General features: G+C 38.2%; 1 protein-coding gene across 1 annotated transcript in view; it reads left to right on the top strand.

Annotated features, from left to right (window-relative positions):
- The window catches only part of LOC118806518 (cyclic nucleotide-gated cation channel beta-1-like), a 38,351-nt gene that overhangs the window by 477 nt on the left and 20,755 nt on the right, over window positions 1-17,119 (top strand). The window contains exons 2-14 of the mRNA XM_036567946.1: window positions 373-403; window positions 505-568; window positions 661-763; window positions 883-908; window positions 1,003-1,105; window positions 2,993-3,017; window positions 3,105-3,195; window positions 4,930-5,042; window positions 6,886-6,943; window positions 8,127-8,315; window positions 12,935-13,234; window positions 14,650-14,793; window positions 16,653-16,712. Of these exons, the coding sequence (XP_036423839.1) occupies window positions 373-403; window positions 505-568; window positions 661-763; window positions 883-908; window positions 1,003-1,105; window positions 2,993-3,017; window positions 3,105-3,195; window positions 4,930-5,042; window positions 6,886-6,943; window positions 8,127-8,315; window positions 12,935-13,234; window positions 14,650-14,793; window positions 16,653-16,712 (1,307 nt within the window). The remainder of the gene's footprint in view (window positions 1-372; window positions 404-504; window positions 569-660; window positions 764-882; window positions 909-1,002; window positions 1,106-2,992; window positions 3,018-3,104; window positions 3,196-4,929; window positions 5,043-6,885; window positions 6,944-8,126; window positions 8,316-12,934; window positions 13,235-14,649; window positions 14,794-16,652; window positions 16,713-17,119) is intronic.

The following is a 17,119-nucleotide window of genomic DNA, read 5'->3' as shown; positions in this document are numbered from 1 at the left end:
ACCAAATATATTCAGCCAACAGCTCAAACTGTGCAGCAACAGATGAGCTATTGTCTCTGATTTTACATCCACATGGTGTAACAAGGTAGGTATGTCTAATAGAGTGGACACTGTGTTTAAAAACTCCAGAACAACAAAGTGCACCTATATGGTAAGTGAAACTGATGAAACGGATGACAGTGAGTGTAGTTATATATATATATATATATATATACACTCACTGTCATATATATATATACATACATACATACATACACATGCACACACGCACAGACACACTGAACAGCACCTTAACAGCAAGATCAAGGTACAAGATTTGAAACTGCTTATGACCTGATTACTTCTTTCTCATGCTGTCCTGAATGTCACTAGGATGGGAATGGGAAAGCAGTAGGAACCCGAGGTACACACTTGTTCCCTTAGCCATTCTGATTTTAAAGGAAATACCAACTGCTCTTGTGGTTAAAGCCCACTGTTGTTTCCCGTTTAATTCCATTCTCACAGGAAAGCTGAAGTCAGCGAAATCAATCAAGCAGGATGATCAAGGGTCAGAAACATCCCAGGGCAGGTCAGCAACAGGCCCAGGTTTGGCCCATACCTTTTCACATTAGACACAGTGGTTTATGTTGAATGTCTCTGTTTCTCTGCATTCCTCTTTAGCGTTCAGAGTGGGGTCATGAACTGGCTCTCTAACGGCTTTGTGAGCGCCCTGCCCCAGCCTGCAGGAAGCCCCCTCCTGCAAAGAGCCAACTCTGAGGCCAAGGTTAAACCCACTACCTCTCCATTCAACATCTTTACTGAGAGCAGGCTAAACAATATGGCCAACACAGTGGATTTTCTATAGCCAACTTTTTGTATGTTAATCTCTTTGTTATCTTTCAGTCTTCCCAAGAGGAAGGTTCAGAGAGGTATGATAAACTAAAATTGTATTTATTTTATCTTTTTGAACTCACATTATGATTTTATGCTGTGCAAAAACTCCAACCTTTCTACCTTCAACAGACCAGGAGTGATTGGATGGATCTCTCAGGGAATCGGGAAGGTCGTGCCTCAGCCAGAGGCCAAATACACCCAGAAGAGCACAGAGCCTGACGAACAAACAGAGGTGTTTTATACCATCAGCTCTCACTTACATTCATATTCCTTAGTCAGTTTATTTATTTTTTATTTATAGCATTTATATAATATATTATAGGTTATGTGATAAACTAATAGCATAGAAATAAAGTTAGAAGTAAAAATAACTAAATAATCCTCTCTCCTGACCACACCAGAAAGAAATGTTAAATAGCAAGACAGATAACAGGACTAAATGAGTTTTAAGAGAAAAGCCAACAATTCATTCTAAAAATACAGTACTGTGTAAAATTCAGAGACCACCCTTTTTGTTTTTGTTTAATTTCCAGTCAAAACTAGAAAAAAATTACTCATTATTCGGCATCAGGAAAAAAGCAGTCATCTAAAATTACAACAACAAAATATTTACACCTTACTGTCACTTGAACTCAACACTATGAGTCTGAAAGGATGTGTAGCTGTCAAGAAGCCTTTACTTAGAAAAGGAAATGGATAAAAATTAACACAAAAACTGGACATATAAGATGTTGAGTAAGGTGTTGTGGATTGATGAATCTAAATTTGTTGTGAGAAGCAGAAAATGCAACCAAATTCTAAGAGTGAACTTTAGAGATGTGGAAAAATATCCCTGTAGATTTCTTAAAAAAATGGAAAGCAAGTGTCCTGAAATGAATGGAAACTGTAACACACTAAACAATGGAAACAATATATTTTATTTAGTGGTAATTTTCTGTTAAATAAATTTTTCTTTTAAAATGAACTTTCCTTTAAATCAAAGTGGGGAATGTCCAGGCCAAAATGCTGGGAGGATTAACGTTCACCCTCATCTAACTCTCTGAATTCAGTTCATCAGGGCCTTGCTAATTAGCTGGGGTGTTAATGGGGTGTGGGTGTGTGTGTGTGGGGGGGGGGGTGGTAAATGAGGCAGTGTGCTGAAGACTGCAGTGTTTTGGCCTGTGTGGACTGGAGCCCGACACATGTGCATTAAATAAATGAAAGGGTGGTCTTTGACTTCAGCACAGTACTGTACATTGTAATACAGATATAGGTCCTTTAATCAGGAAATGATTTAAATGCAATCTTAAGAGTAGATAAAGGATAACTCTACTCATAAACATCAGACAGATGTTAGACATGGCCCAAGAGTAGATTCTAAGCCAGTTAGCTCTTCAGCATTGTGCTGTAGTGTAACTGCATTCTCGTTCAGATTTCAGAGGCCCGTGAGGCGGAGTGTGAGACAGAGACACGTGTAAGTACAGCTGCATGCTGTATCTGGCCTCTCATCTGTGTCTCGCTAAAACCCATTCAGTCAGTCCATCTTAATGTTCACATGATGCAGGGGTGCACAACTCCAGTCCTGGAGGGCCGGTGTCCAGCACAGTTTGGAGGTTTCCCTGCTCAAACACACCCATTTAACTTGGCAATTAACAGGTAAGTGTAATCAGGTGTGTTGGAGCTGGCACATCACCAAACTGTGCTGGCCACCGGCCCTCCAGGACCGGAGTTGTGCACCCCCGACATAATGTCAACACACTCTTCAGGCCTTCCAGCTATACACTGCACCAGTAAATGAACACATTTTAACTAGGAAAGCTGAACTGTCACTGTGGACCTCTTTAAACAGATAATGTAGTATTTTCACTTTTCAGACATAGATATGTTATATATGTTATACATACAGATAAAGTACATAACCTAATAAATAAATGTATAAACTTAATATTGAATAAACTTAATAAACAATAATGTAGTGATGAGATCAGGCTACCACATAAGACTGTTAATTTAATATCTCCAACATTAAACTCATGCTCAAGTCCTAGCAAGAAATAAATAGAGAAAATAATAAAAGTAACTCATGCATTCACTCCCTGTTGTGTTTACTAATGCTTCTCTGATAAACTTCTGCTTTCAGATTTACAATATTGAGGAAATTCCAGGTGTGTTTCTCGACAGCACTTGAATTACAACAACTTCTCTTGTGAAGTTTACACTTTAAGGTCACTGACCGTTTGCCTTGCCCTTAGATGCAGAGCCGCTACCTCACATTCCAGTGGTGGAGATGGTTTCAGAGGACGAAGTGTCTGAAATAGAACCTCCAGCTCAGTTCCAACCCCGGTGAGTTCAACAGTCCAGCTGGAAAAAACAGCAAAAGGCCAGCATGGCTGGACATCAGCAAAACCAGCATATATGTTGTGTTTTGGATGCTGGTATGGTGGTCAACCAGCAAGAACATGCTGGTTGACCAGCTAAAGCAGCACCAGACCAGCACTAGACCAGCAAAAAGCAGCACAGACCAGCTTAGACCAGCATGCTGGTCAACAAATTTCAATAATATAATTCTATAAATATATACCATAAACATATAGTCCAAATGATACATTTTCACCCTTATCAAGTTGATCTGGAGCTACAAAGTTAGCTAACAAGTAACACTCACAAATTAGTATTGTGCAAATTGCTTGGCTAAACCATTACATGCCTTCCTCAAACTGCCCCAAGTCAAAGTCTAATCTCTAATAGACTTGCTTGAAGTTTCTGACACTGTATGACATGATTTTCTATAAAAATGGATAAAAGTACATTAACATAGCTAGAAACAGTAGTAGTAGCCACCTCAAAGCCTGAATTTTCTTTGGGCATTTGTCTGTTTTTATAGTTAGCTACATTAGCCTCATAGGTTCAGGGAAAAACTAAAGAGGTTAACAACAAAACATGTTTGAACTACATTAGGGAAAGTACTATCACTGCAGACTATCACTGTAAATACAGCTTGTTTTGTATGAATATTGCAGTACATAAGATGTTACAATTATTGTTTCTTGCAAGAAGGGTTCTTTCTAAAAGATTTGTAAAATTTTAATAACATCCCAAAAACCTTTACATATTCTCAGTATATGGTAGAAAGAGCTTGAGCTGTATAGTCTTAGCCCAAACTGTAAGATTATCTGGTGCAACTTAACTAATAAAATGGGTCTGATTCCCAATTATAACTGTCAGTTCTGGATCTGGATTTGGCAGATGCAAAGAGAACGCTACCAACTGGAAACTGTTTTGGTGGAGGAGGGATAATGGTCTGGGGCCGTTTTTCAAGGTTTGGGCCCCTTAGTTTCAGTGGAGGGTAACGTTAATGCTACAACATAGACATTTTCGACAATTATATGCATCCAATTTGTGGTAACAGTTTGGGGAAGACCCTTTTCTGTTCCACCATGACTGTGCCCCTGTGCACAGAGCGAGCTCCAATAAGACATAGTTTGACGTGGTCTGCCTGCAAGGTTCAACAATGCCTAATCAAGGACAATAAAAGCTTAAATGACTAAAATGACTAAATGACTAAAAGACTAAAATGACGTATGTTATTAGAAATTTTGTGCAGACATTCTTATTGTACTTTCAACAGTGTACTAAAAATGGCTTCAGTACACATGTATCTATATCTGATTTGTTTGTTTGTTTTTTTGGGCCAGGCCCCACCCCTTTTTTGATTGTCAGCTATTACTGGTCATCATGTCTACATATAACAAAAAAGAGTTCTGTAGTGAAGCAACAGATCTTCAGTTTTAGAGCAAAACAAATGATATTGGTATATTCACAAAGTATGTGTTGAAGAGAAGGTTTTGCCAAGACTGAAGTTAACACCTTAGTCTGAGTGAGCTTGCAGGATAAAGATTAGCGCCTGATGTCTGATGTTATGTGTGGATTAAGGTTAGGGGTCAAGGTAGGTTAGGGTAAGGTGCTGCAACACAATACAACCATTTGTTTTATTTTTCATCATCTTGAACATGCTGTGTCTAGCAACCCTTCTATGCATTCTTCAAAGGCTTTATCCAATCTCTTTCTGCCCAACAGAGTGGTGGACTGGATAAAAACTGGTTTGCAGAATGCACTGCCCCACCCTGTGCCCCGACCACCTGACTATCCAGACAGCAGCTCACAGAGATCATCCCGCTGTTCAAATAAAGGTATGACCTCCACAGCTTCCAGTGCAGATTACCTGCAGAGAGAGGCAGGAGATCCCACTCATCTTCTTTTTCATCCAAAACCAAGTAATAACAGGGCTAATAAACCAGATGCCAATACCGATAGTGATACTTTTAAGTCTTCTTGTTCTCATAAAAAGCATAGTGATCATAGTAATTTCCCAGTGAATGTGGACATAAAATGATGCTTGAAAGCCTTCCATCAGTATCAAATAAACTTAATGAAATAAATCTATATAATTTGCCATTATAGAGCATTCACTCCATCCTATATGGCTGTCTGTGCATGTGTGTTCATAAGAAGCAGAACGTTCTTTATTGCTTATCCTTTTGCTCTTTCATTCAAAATATAAACAAAAATCTAACCTTTATTTGAAGTACAGTGAAATAAACTAAATCTTATCAGAAAATAAATATTTCTCTCAAACCTATATGTGCCACAATTGTTGACACCTGTTCATTTAATACTCCCAGTGCAAAGATAACAGCTTTGAGTCCACAGTGTGGACAATAATCTTCAGCTCATCGCACAGGTCTTCTGTGGGGGTGTAGGTCAGAAAACTAGGGTGGCCATGGCAAAACTTTAATTCTGCGGTCAGTGAACCATTTTCATGTTGATTTTGAGGTGTGCTTTGGATCAGTGTCCTGATGGAAGATCCAAACTATGGCTAAGTTTAAGCTTCCTGGCTGAGGCCGTCAGGTTTTGATTTTATTTCTGCTGGTACTGGTTGGAGTCTGTGATACTATGTAACCAACTAAAGGGCCTTTGGAATAAAAACAGCTCCACAGTATCACACAGGATCCACCACCATACATCACAGTGGGGATGAGGTACATCTCTGCATGACTATCTTTGTGTCCACACCAAACTCTCATCTGGCCATAAAACACAATCCCACTTAAAGTTCCAGTAGCGTTTAGCAAACTGTAGCAGCTTGAGTTTGTAAGTTCTTGACAGCAAAAGCTTTCTTTTGGGAACCCCCCCCCCCAAACAACTTTTGGTTACATAGGTGGTGTTTGATTGTGGTTTGGGAGATGTTTTGACCCCAAGAACTAACTAATGTCTGCAGTTCCCCATCTGTGATCCTTGGAGATCCTTTGTCCACTTGAACTATCTTTCTGACTATGCGTGGGGTCAGTATAGACATACGTCCTCTTCCCAGCAGATTCTCCAGCTGTTTTGAACTTCTTCATTATTGCCCTTATGGAAATGGGCGTTTTTAACTGTTAAGCTATTTTCTCGTAGTCATTTCCTAATTTGTGCAGCTCAACAACCTTTTGTCACACATCATTGCTGTAGTGATGGATGACTGAGGGAATTTGGCCTGTGTTTTTTTAATCTCATATATATTCCCTAGTGAAAGAGGAAGTCACAGCTGACCATTTAAGTGTTGCTAATCGCTCAGGTGAACTTAAAAACATAAAATATTAATGGGAATATATTTCAGTTAGATTTAACTCATAAGGATTTCTAGGGGTGTCAACAATTGTGACACACATAGATTTAAGAAAAATATTTATTTCATCACAAGATTCAGTTTTTTCCTTCCTTCAGTTTTTTCCTTCCTTCAGTTTTTCCTCATTATACCTTAAATAAAGGTTCGATTGTTGCTAATATTTTGAATGACAGATCAAAAGATAAGTAATTAAAAATATTTTTCTTACTGCTGATTTTGCTCATGACTATCAGAGATGCCAATATTTGTGGAGGACACTGTATATATTAATAAGTGATCCAAACTTATGAACGCTAATGTCGTTACGGCGTTGAAGCAAAAGTCACTCATACAGATACTAAATATGTCCATTTTTCATTTCCACACAGTACTGTCACCTCCTCCAGAATCAGTGACCAGTCTTACAGAGGTCGATACAAAGGTCAGGTAAGTTAAAGACTCACCAGGCCTAACAGGTTTAGCATCCAGAGCTGGTCCTGCTTGTGTTTCCCTGTGCTGTATGCAGTGTGTTGGTACTAGGGCTGTCCTGAAAACCATTTTACAGGCTTCAGATACTCGTTGGTGTTTTAAAGCGAGTACTCAGAATACTCTTCTCAATACAACTCTTAAAAACAATAAAATTTACATTTAATAATTTAAGTTTGTTCATTTTAGATTGTTTTTTTTTAATCAAAATATTGCAGTTTCTTAATAAAGAGTTACAAATGTATACATCCCTTTTTACAATGGACATCCCAAAGACATTGTGAGACAGATGTGCTGTAACATTATATCAGATAAGGAGAAAAGGAGACATTTATGAATCTTTTTTGTATTTAAAATCAATGTGTGTACATTTTCAGTTTAGATTAGCTGGTTAGCAAAAGTCATATGCCATTGCTAATGTAGTTTTCCAAGTTCAGTTCTACTGTGAGGGAAGTAACTTTCACAGACAAACATAAGTCTTGTTCAGGATTGAGGACCCAAGTTATTTCAATGTTTTATACTGAATTTGAATTTACAACAGTTCATAATTTATAGAAACAGTTCATAATTTATAGCTAAACTGTCTAGCTAGTTTTCTCTGTCTCAGGCAGCCCTAGTACGCTCTTTAAAAATACAGGTGCTAAAGTACCAAATTCCGAACAATTTGTCTAGAAGCTCATAAGCAAAAAAGGGAAAAAATGTACAAGTTTGATGCTGCACTAACTACTACATTAAAGCTAGCTTGATAGCTAACTAGCTACCTATGAGAAATATTTCTAGCATTAGCACACAGATTAGCTAGCTGGTTAACTTTTACTCAGAGGTCTGCACAAAGTGCTAAGAATTAATATCACTGTATATCTTTGGGAACATTATCAATAGTTTATAAAATTCCACTTAACAAGGTTTTTCCACACAAGTTTGACTCACAGTAGAAGATTCACAAAAACTGACCGTCACTCAGTGTGCATATAGAGATAAGTGAAAAAAGAAAAACACCTAAAGCAGAATGATATATGAAATTACACTGGGACTAAGGACAATTCATTTAGATTAAATTCCATGTAACGTTATGGGATGACTGTCTCAAGTACAACATTGCCAATGCATTTATTTTTTTATTGTATCTCATTGTCACTCACAGCATGATGGGATGGATTGTCCATGGTCTAGGCCTGGCTCTACCACAGCCTGTCATAAGAAGCAAAGAGGAGCATGGGGTGAGTGAGGCACCACAAACATTCAGCTTCCTTTTAACATTTTTGGATAATTATTCCTCAAATGACTTCCTATTTTTTGGTTTCTCAGGAGGCTGCAGACGTTATGCAAAACGGTGAGTAAAATCTTCCTTTTCCTTCCTCCACTTCTTCTCTCTAAGAGCTGGAAATGGCTACAGGGTTTTATGTCCTCATATAAAGATCACTGCATGAATAACAACAAAACACTTCCTCTAACACAGTCACAAAACCAAAGAATGCAGACAGCATTAGCCTTGGGCAGCTCCAGCAAAGACTGGAACTGACCACTGTTGTGAAGGATTGAGAGCGCTGGGTGACCAGTCGTCTGTGGTCAGTTCTGTTGGGCCAGTGTCCAGCCAACCTCTAACCCAGTTCGTCTTCTCCTTCTGTTTCAGGGGGGAGGCCACTGAGAGCCCCTTAAACAAAAGGAGGAGGAGAAGACTGAGGAAGAGTCGGGCACTGTCCCTCAGCTCTGACAGACACCCAGCCAGACAGACTGATAGACAAACCACACACTTAAGGACTCTGGCTGTATTTTTAGACCATTGATGTCTGATTTACAGTACCAGTCAAAAGTTTGAGTACCATAACTGGAAGCTCCGGCCAAAAATAAAAATATAACCAGCACTACATCTGTTGTAAACATGCCTTTTAGCATTTTCTTAGTCTCTAGTGTGAGATATTCCAGTTTAAAGACTAGGAATACCCTTGTTGATGACATATCTTGAAAGTAGGAGGAACTTTGAAAACAGCTATTTTGGGGTGGATTTAGCAGGCAAACATTTCTGAAAAGTGACTTTAAATTTCGTTTACAGTAACTGTCTTCAAGTCATCATTACAGTGGAGAGACTGAATTATTTCAACATCAGAAATGACTCATAAGATGAAGCAGGGGAACAAGCTAAAAGCGAAAGTTAGCAAGACAGTTACCTGGTTACCTTTCTTGCCTCAGTTTGGCTTCTTTTCTCTGGCTAAAAGGGTAAAAACGTGTCATGTTGTGCTGAATAAAGAGAGAATCATTGTTTTCTTAACAATTTTGTTCAACGACTGAGGTAAGAGTCACACTAATGCTAGCTGTTTTGTATTAATTTGTCTGTAGACCAGTGGCTAGGCTAGGAGGATTGGTTGACACAGCAGGGATTCCCAAAGCATGCTGGGTATTGTAGTGAGAACAGTGATGAGATGAGAGACATATATGAATGAAAACATGAAAATGATATAAAATCGTGGACTCTATTAAACTGATGAGGCTACCGAATACTGCATTAAACAACGAACAACATATTAAACTGTAGTTTTAAGCCGGAATGTCAATTTAAAGACATTTTGATCTAAAGGCTTTATGGATTAGCTGAATATGTGTCTCATTTATGCGTTTGAGCCAGTCGGCTGTATTGTGTGGCCCTGCCTGGTCAAAATGTCTGAGTTTGGTAATCCACGTGCTTTTTCATGGTTAAGATATCCACATTTTTATTCTAAAACGTGGAAAATAGTAAAAATAAAAGGGAGCAAAACCTTCTACGAGTAGGTGTGCCCAAACTTTTGACTGGTACTGATATCGGATCGACTCCATGAAGACTTGATAGGAAAAATATCACATCAAACCAGATTTTCTCCACTGTACCTTCATACACTGATGGCCATTTCAGTCATTTATTATTGGCTGAACCCCTAAGTTCGCTCCCATGGAAAAGATAAGGGAATCACTTCAGAGCGTTTCACCTTGCGACAGTAGCAGTTTGAGATGAGCGATCTGGCAGCTATGAATTCACATTATTGTAATACTTACCTTTCTCTGCATGGCAACTAAGCTATTTTATATATACATATAAAATATATATTTTATTATATTTCACATTAGCTGTGTTTGTATATGTATATACAATAGATCAACATAGTTTTTATTTTTGTAATTAAGGATATATTATAAAGGGACGTCTGTTGTTGTATACATATTTATCATACATGCGATGGGTGGATTTTTGTTGTTTGTAATGCAGTGATCCTTGTAAGGCCATGCAATGTTGAATGTTCTTCAAAAACTAAAAAATCCAAGAAAAAAAAAGGAGCAGAAATGAACCATTTACTATGACAAATATGAACACATCTGACACCTGTGGCCCTCATAAAATATCATCTCTGTCCAGAAAAACATCTCAGTTTTTTACTATTTTTAGTTTTCTGTGTAATTTAAGCATGGCAGCTGTCCTTTACATTGTTTGAATATGTCTCAATGACTGGACCAATAGAAATACTCAAAAAATGCTTTTAAAAAAATAAAAAAAAACATTAACATTAACTTATTTTGAAAGTAAGGAAGGTTTTTGCCCTCTCCTGTGAAGTTACCATTTTGGAGATACTTCAGTATTATATTGTACAGTGACAATATAATATTGTTTCTACTGGAAAACTGCTGAAATTTCTTTTGCACATGAAAATAAGGGAAATGCTGTGGTAAACAGCCAGTACCAGTATATTTCTATAATAGCACTGGATGCTTGATAAGGGCCAGCTGAATATGTTTTTTCATTTTAATTCTTTCCATTCACTGTACTTATCTTTTTTACTCATTTTACTCAGTTTTGAACAAATAATCTTGCAAAATCTCGCAAACACATTCAAGATTGAATGGCCTGATTATAAAGACTTGCAGTAGATCTGTGTGTCGTCCATGTCTTAACTAGTAATGAATGTGATAATCAAGCTGCTAAATGCCCTTCTACAATTTGACGTGAGTCTTAAAGAGGAATTTCAACAAAATTTCTTCATGTTTCAGTGGTTGAAATGTAAAAAAAGTCATTCAGAGTGGTTTGATGAGGAATGGTACGAATGTTGGTGATAGGAACCAGAGGTGTCTACAACACAAATATAGCCATTTTATTTGCTATCCAAAACCACCAGTGAACCTACATTTGTCTTCTGAGTTTTATATGTAATGTTATTAATAGTAAAATAGTGGTAAATCTGAAAACAATAGTTTTTGGGGACTATTTGCTGTACAACATCCCGCATGTACCTCTTCACCAGGAATGGATTAAAAACTACATTTTAAACCAAAACCTCCACGAAAAACTATTGTAAAACAATGTCTCAGACATTGTGCAGTGTGTTTGTAACCATTTTATGTAACAACTTCCTGTGAGGGAGCTTTTAGAGGCATTAATTAAACTCTTCAGATGTCTGGTTTTTATCTCCACCACTGAGGACAGTTCTTATTAAATGTCTCTGGAACAGAGCATTTCACATCAAACCACTCTGAATGACTTTGTTTACACCTTAAAGACGTAATTATATAGGAATTTAGAAAAATCTATTGAATTTCCTTTAATGACACACTAAATCATGTTCAATTTGCACATGTAATGCAAACCAGCATTCACTTCTGCACTTCTCCCTGACCCTATTATGTCAGCCCTCCCTTCATTGCCTTCACTGATAAATGTGGCCTATGTTTTCAAGCAGCAGTAGTAAAGCTGTAGTAAAACTGGGGACTTTGTGTTGACATGACGAAATAATGTATTAGTAGGATGTTGTAATGATGCGTGTTATGATAATAAATAAAGAAGCATTAGTAAAGAACTGTTATGCATTCACCATGGTGGCATTTATTTTTCTAAAGTGAGCTCTGAACTACAGAATCTCATTTGATGCATTCATGATACCACCTTTCAAATGGGGCTTTGCCATTCTCAACATTAATGCAGTTAAAACAATTTGGCAAAAATATCTAATTCTCCTTTTTCCACAAACATAGTTAATCTTGTTTGGTGTTCCAAGGGTTTGTCCATTTTTGTAGATAATGGTCTGTACAGTCATATGCAAAAGTTTGGGCGCCCTGGTCAAATTCCATGTTTTGTTGATTTTTTAACTGAAAATAAGTTATACTTCCTCTACAGAGGATACTCTTCTGTACATTTTAATGCCCAATTACTGTTCATTTGCTAAATTTAACATGGAAAAAAAGAAAATAAAATGTTGTCTGTGCAAAGTTATGACACATTATTCTAATATATTAAACTCAGCAAAAAAAAAAAAAATAGTTTACAAAAAATGTGCAGAAAAATGTCTTTAAGATTGTTCACTTTAAGGATGTGTCCACTTAGAAAATTAACAAAAAACTTAATTTGACCAGGGGTCTTCATAATTTTGCATATGACTGTATTTGCCATTTCATACTATAAGCGAAACAAGCAGTCACCTATGGCCCCTGCACCACAAGGGGCCCTAAAAGTATATAGTTATTATTATTATTATTATTGTTGTTGTTATTTATTATTAAATTTATTTTATTATTTTTAGTGTTTATCTCATGACAGTGACATCTTCCATATTTTTACTTATATTTTATTTGTATGCATTTTATTTTATTTATTATGTACTTATTTTATGATTTATTCAGTTTAATCATTTAAAGAATCCGTTTCACTTGTATGGCCCACCAAATGTTTAGAAAGAGCCCTGGAAACCACATAAGCAGGTCTATTTGAGATTATTTAACAGCTCAACATATTACTTGTTAGCTACATCAGCCTCATAGCTTCAGTGCAAAACTAAAGAAGCAAACAAACAAACTTTGCTGATCATTTAACATTTGTTGTACATGGTAAACTATGTAAAACTGACTTTCCACCAAACTATTCCTTTGAGTTAAGAACCAACTAAGAGTGCATGACCATATCTCCCCACTGTCTCTGTCACCAGCTGTCCATGTTAGGCCTGCTCCTGCAGACATGGTCCTTGAGGAGGTCGGTCCTGAGGAAGTGGTTCCGGTCCAGGAGAGGAGATCTGAGCAGCCATCCTCAAAGTCAGAGCCTTCACAGGTCCTGCAGAGTTCTGCACAAGCAGAGCCGGTGGAACAGTCAGAACCAGCGAGTTCTCTGAGCATCCACCAGTCAGTACCAGGCTCATGCACACAGTGGGAAGATGCCGAGACCCAAACCGGACGATGGACACCCTTCATCGAGAGTATCAGAAAAGAGGCAGAGAACAACGCCATTGCAACTATGGAGGAACGGTTAGATATGGGAGATTTTGTTGAGTGGATATACTTTCTAAACATCATGTTCCATCGCTTTTAACTCCAGTAATTTGAGATGAAACAATATTGAGACACAAACGTTCTCTTAAAGAGTGATAAAACATAGAAATATGAACATAAACAGCAGCATTTTAACAGCATGGTTATTATATAGCATGGTGGCGCAGTGGGTAGCGCTGTCGCCTCACAGCAAGAAGGGCCTGGGTTCGATTCCCGGCCGGGCGACCAGGGTCCTTTCTGTGTGGAGTTTGCATGTTCTCCCCGTGTCTGCATGGGTTTCCTCCGGGTACTCCGGTTTCCTCCCATGGTCCAAAGACATGCAGTCAGGCCAACTGGACATGCTAAATTACCCCTAGGTGTGAGTGTGTGTGATTGTATATGTATGTCTGTCTGTCTGCCCTGCGATGGACTGGCGACCTGTCCAGGGTGTATCCTGCCTTCCGCCCAATGACAGCTGGGATAGGCTCCAGCACCCCACCGTGACCCAGAAGGATAAGCGGTTTAGATATTATAGGCCGCAGTTACATGCCAAGTCTGCTTGTCGTAGCTTGAAAGGAAATTAATAAAATGATTAAAGGATAATTCCACTATTTCTGCATAATTAATTTGTTAAGTTATAAACAAAGTCATTCAGAGATGTTTGACATGAAATTTGTGAAATGCAAAAAACCTACCGAGTCAGAATTGTTCACAGTGGTGGTGATAGGAACCAGATGTCTGAAGAGTATAAATCCTCTAAAAGCTACATTACAAAAAGATTTGTTATACAAAATGGTAGTGAATATTGACATTGACATAATAACTGAGACATTGTTTAATGATAGTTTTGAGATAAAGAAATTGACCTGAAACATATTTTTCAAGTCTATTAATGATGGAGAGATACAAGCAAGGTGTTAGTACCCAAAGAAAATGTATTTTGTTGGATTTACTACTATTTTACTATTATCAACATTACATATAAATACTATATAAAAATACTATATAAACACTGTATAAAAATAGGTTCAGTGGTCATTTTAGATAGCAAATAAAATGGCTATATTTGTGTTGTAGACGTTGTGACCCCTGGTTCCTATCACCACCAAAGACATTGTGACCCCTGGTTCCTATCACCACCAAAGACATTGTGACCCCTGGTTCCTATCACCACCAAAGAAATCTGAGGCATGTTTCTCTACAATGAACCACTCTACATCCTTTACATCAAACCTCTCTGAATTTTATGCTGAAAATTTTAAAAAGTGGAATTCCTCAGAATAACAAAAGCTCAGTCAGTGAAAAGCAGTTCGGGTACTTTTTTCAGGAATTCTCAGAAGCTGTTTGAGCCAGAGCCCAACCACTGAAATGAAAGTAAATGAATAAAGTTTGTTGAACGCTCTGTGCTGCAGGTTGCGGCAGGAACGTCTGGAGATGGCAAGGATGGCTGAAGAGGTGGCGAGGCAGACGGCTGAACAGGCAGTCAGAGAGCTGGCCAAAGCCAGATTGGCCATGCACAGCACCATCATAGAGGTGGAGGAGGAGACAGAGCCAGAGCCAGAGCCAGAGCCAGAGCCTGAGTAATTACACACATAACACACACAGTTAACACATAGTGTTCTTCTATAGAGTACATATTAGCTCAAGTCTCATGAAATTTATTTCATTTAGCCTACCACAGCATATTGGAGTCTAAATTAAACATATTTGAAATTGAATATATTTACATCCAAATCAGATATGGAGCTCAGCATAGCCAGGTGTGCGTTATTCCTCATTATTCCACTAACAAGTTAGCAGATAAAAGATCTAGAATTGATTTCAATTATGGCATTTGCACTTGAAATCTGTTGCTGTTAACTCTCAGTCTGAAGTCAAAAGAGCTTCACTGCCAGCATAGCAAGCCATCATTAGACTGAAAAATGAAAACAAACCAATCAGAGAGATAGCATAAACTATAAACTATAACTATCTGGCACATTCTTTAAAAAAGAATATACTGGTCAGGTCAGAAGCTTTAAAAAGCCAAGAAAACCACAGAAAACAACTGTGAAAGATGATGTAAAAAATATTTTCCTGCTGAAGAAAAACTCCTTTACAACAGTTGGCCAGATCGAGAACACCCTCCAGGAGGTAGGCTTATCTCTGTTAAGGTCAACAATCTAGAAAAGACTTACACAGAGGGATTACCACAAGATGAATACTGCTAGTAAGCCTCAAATCAGGAGGCCAGATCAGAGGTAGCCAAAAAGCATCTATTGATTGATGACAAAAGCAGCAACAACCAAGTGTTGGCCTTATCATCAGAAGATCGCATGTTTGATCCCTGTTGATGCTACAGCCAACCGTGGCCAGGAGTCCAAGAGACCACAACTGCCCTTGCTCTTCCTGGGTGGGTAAGATGGTCTGTAATCTGATGTAGCAGAACTGGAGGTTAGTGTTCTCCTCCAAGCGTGTTCAGCTGTTCACAGATGTTGCGTTAACAGCGGTACAAAAACATGCGCTGGCTCGGTTCACATTGTTCAGAATGAACCTAGTGTTTGACTTTGCCCTCCAAGCAAAGGGCAGGGGGTTATACTAAAAAGACATTAAACTGTCACTGGGCTGGCATCCCTCAAGGGTACGTCTTCAGTACGCTTAGTTAAGAAACATAATTGTACCATAACCCATTGCAATTGTATTTCTGAAGTTATACTGACTTTACACACCCTCTCTTGTCTCCAGCCTAATTTTATTGTTCTGTTTTAAAACAGAATTAGGTTATTAAAAGGTACAAATAAAAACTTATTTACAGTACCCAGTTGAAACTTTAAACCATTGTTGTACCTTTGAGGGTACATTTACATTGTTTGTATCTTGATGAATGAAAAATGTACCTATATTATTTGCTCAGATTCAGCCAAATGTCTCGCTGGATGGTGCTTTACAGTGCAGACAGACAGTGATAGAAAGCATACTGCAAAAGCAGTCCAAGACTTTTTTAAGACAAATAAGTGGAAAGTTCTGCAATGACCAAGTCAGTCAGCTGACCTCGATCCAAGCATGTATTTCACTTACTGAAGGCAAAACTGAAAGTAAAAAACCTCAAGAACAAGCAGGAATTGAAAACAGCTGCAGTGAAGGCCTGGCAGAGCATCACCAGGGAAGAAACTCAACGTCCAGTGATGTCTGTGGGTTCCAGACTTCAGGCAGTCATTGACAGCAAAGGATTTGCAAGCAAGTATAAAAAGTAACAAATCCAGTATGTTGTGGTAGACAGTTAAATTGATAACTTCATCAACATCCAAATATTTATGGACCTAACTGTACCCGCATGTATACAGACTTGGACGCAGACTCAAATAAACACATGCAGGATGCAGGAATATTAACACACAGGTGTAGAAACTCACCTCCTCATGTGTCTGTATACCAGGTTACAGGTGCTGCAGGACGAGGAGAGTGAAGTGGAAGTCTCACAGAGTAAAGTCACTGAGTAAGGCCATGCTTTCACAACCTAGAACAGGCGCAGCAACAATGCATGAATACACACAGAAAAAAGACACTTTACTGAAGGGCAGCATTCGTAAGGCTGCGTGACACCTACACTCTTAAAAAGATGGTTCTTTAAGGGTTCTTTGGTAAAGAAAATGGTTTAAATAGAACCATGGATTCTCAAAGAACCCTTTGCATGATTAAACGGTTCTTTGCATTATGAAAGGATTCTTCAGACTGAGGGAAATTCTGCATAAATATGGTGTAGATGGTTCTATATAAAACCGTTTTGAGAAGGGTTCTATATAGCTATATAGCTATTCTGTTGTTACAAGCTTGACACCATAACAATAGAAGAACCCTTTTGGGTGCTATATAGAACCATTTTCAAAAAGGTTCCATATAGAA

This window comes from Colossoma macropomum, unplaced genomic scaffold (assembly GCF_904425465.1).
Source record: "Colossoma macropomum unplaced genomic scaffold, Colossoma_macropomum, whole genome shotgun sequence".
Classification (NCBI taxonomy): domain Eukaryota; kingdom Metazoa; phylum Chordata; class Actinopteri; order Characiformes; family Serrasalmidae; genus Colossoma; species Colossoma macropomum.
This window is presented reverse-complemented; position numbering and strand designations above follow the sequence as displayed.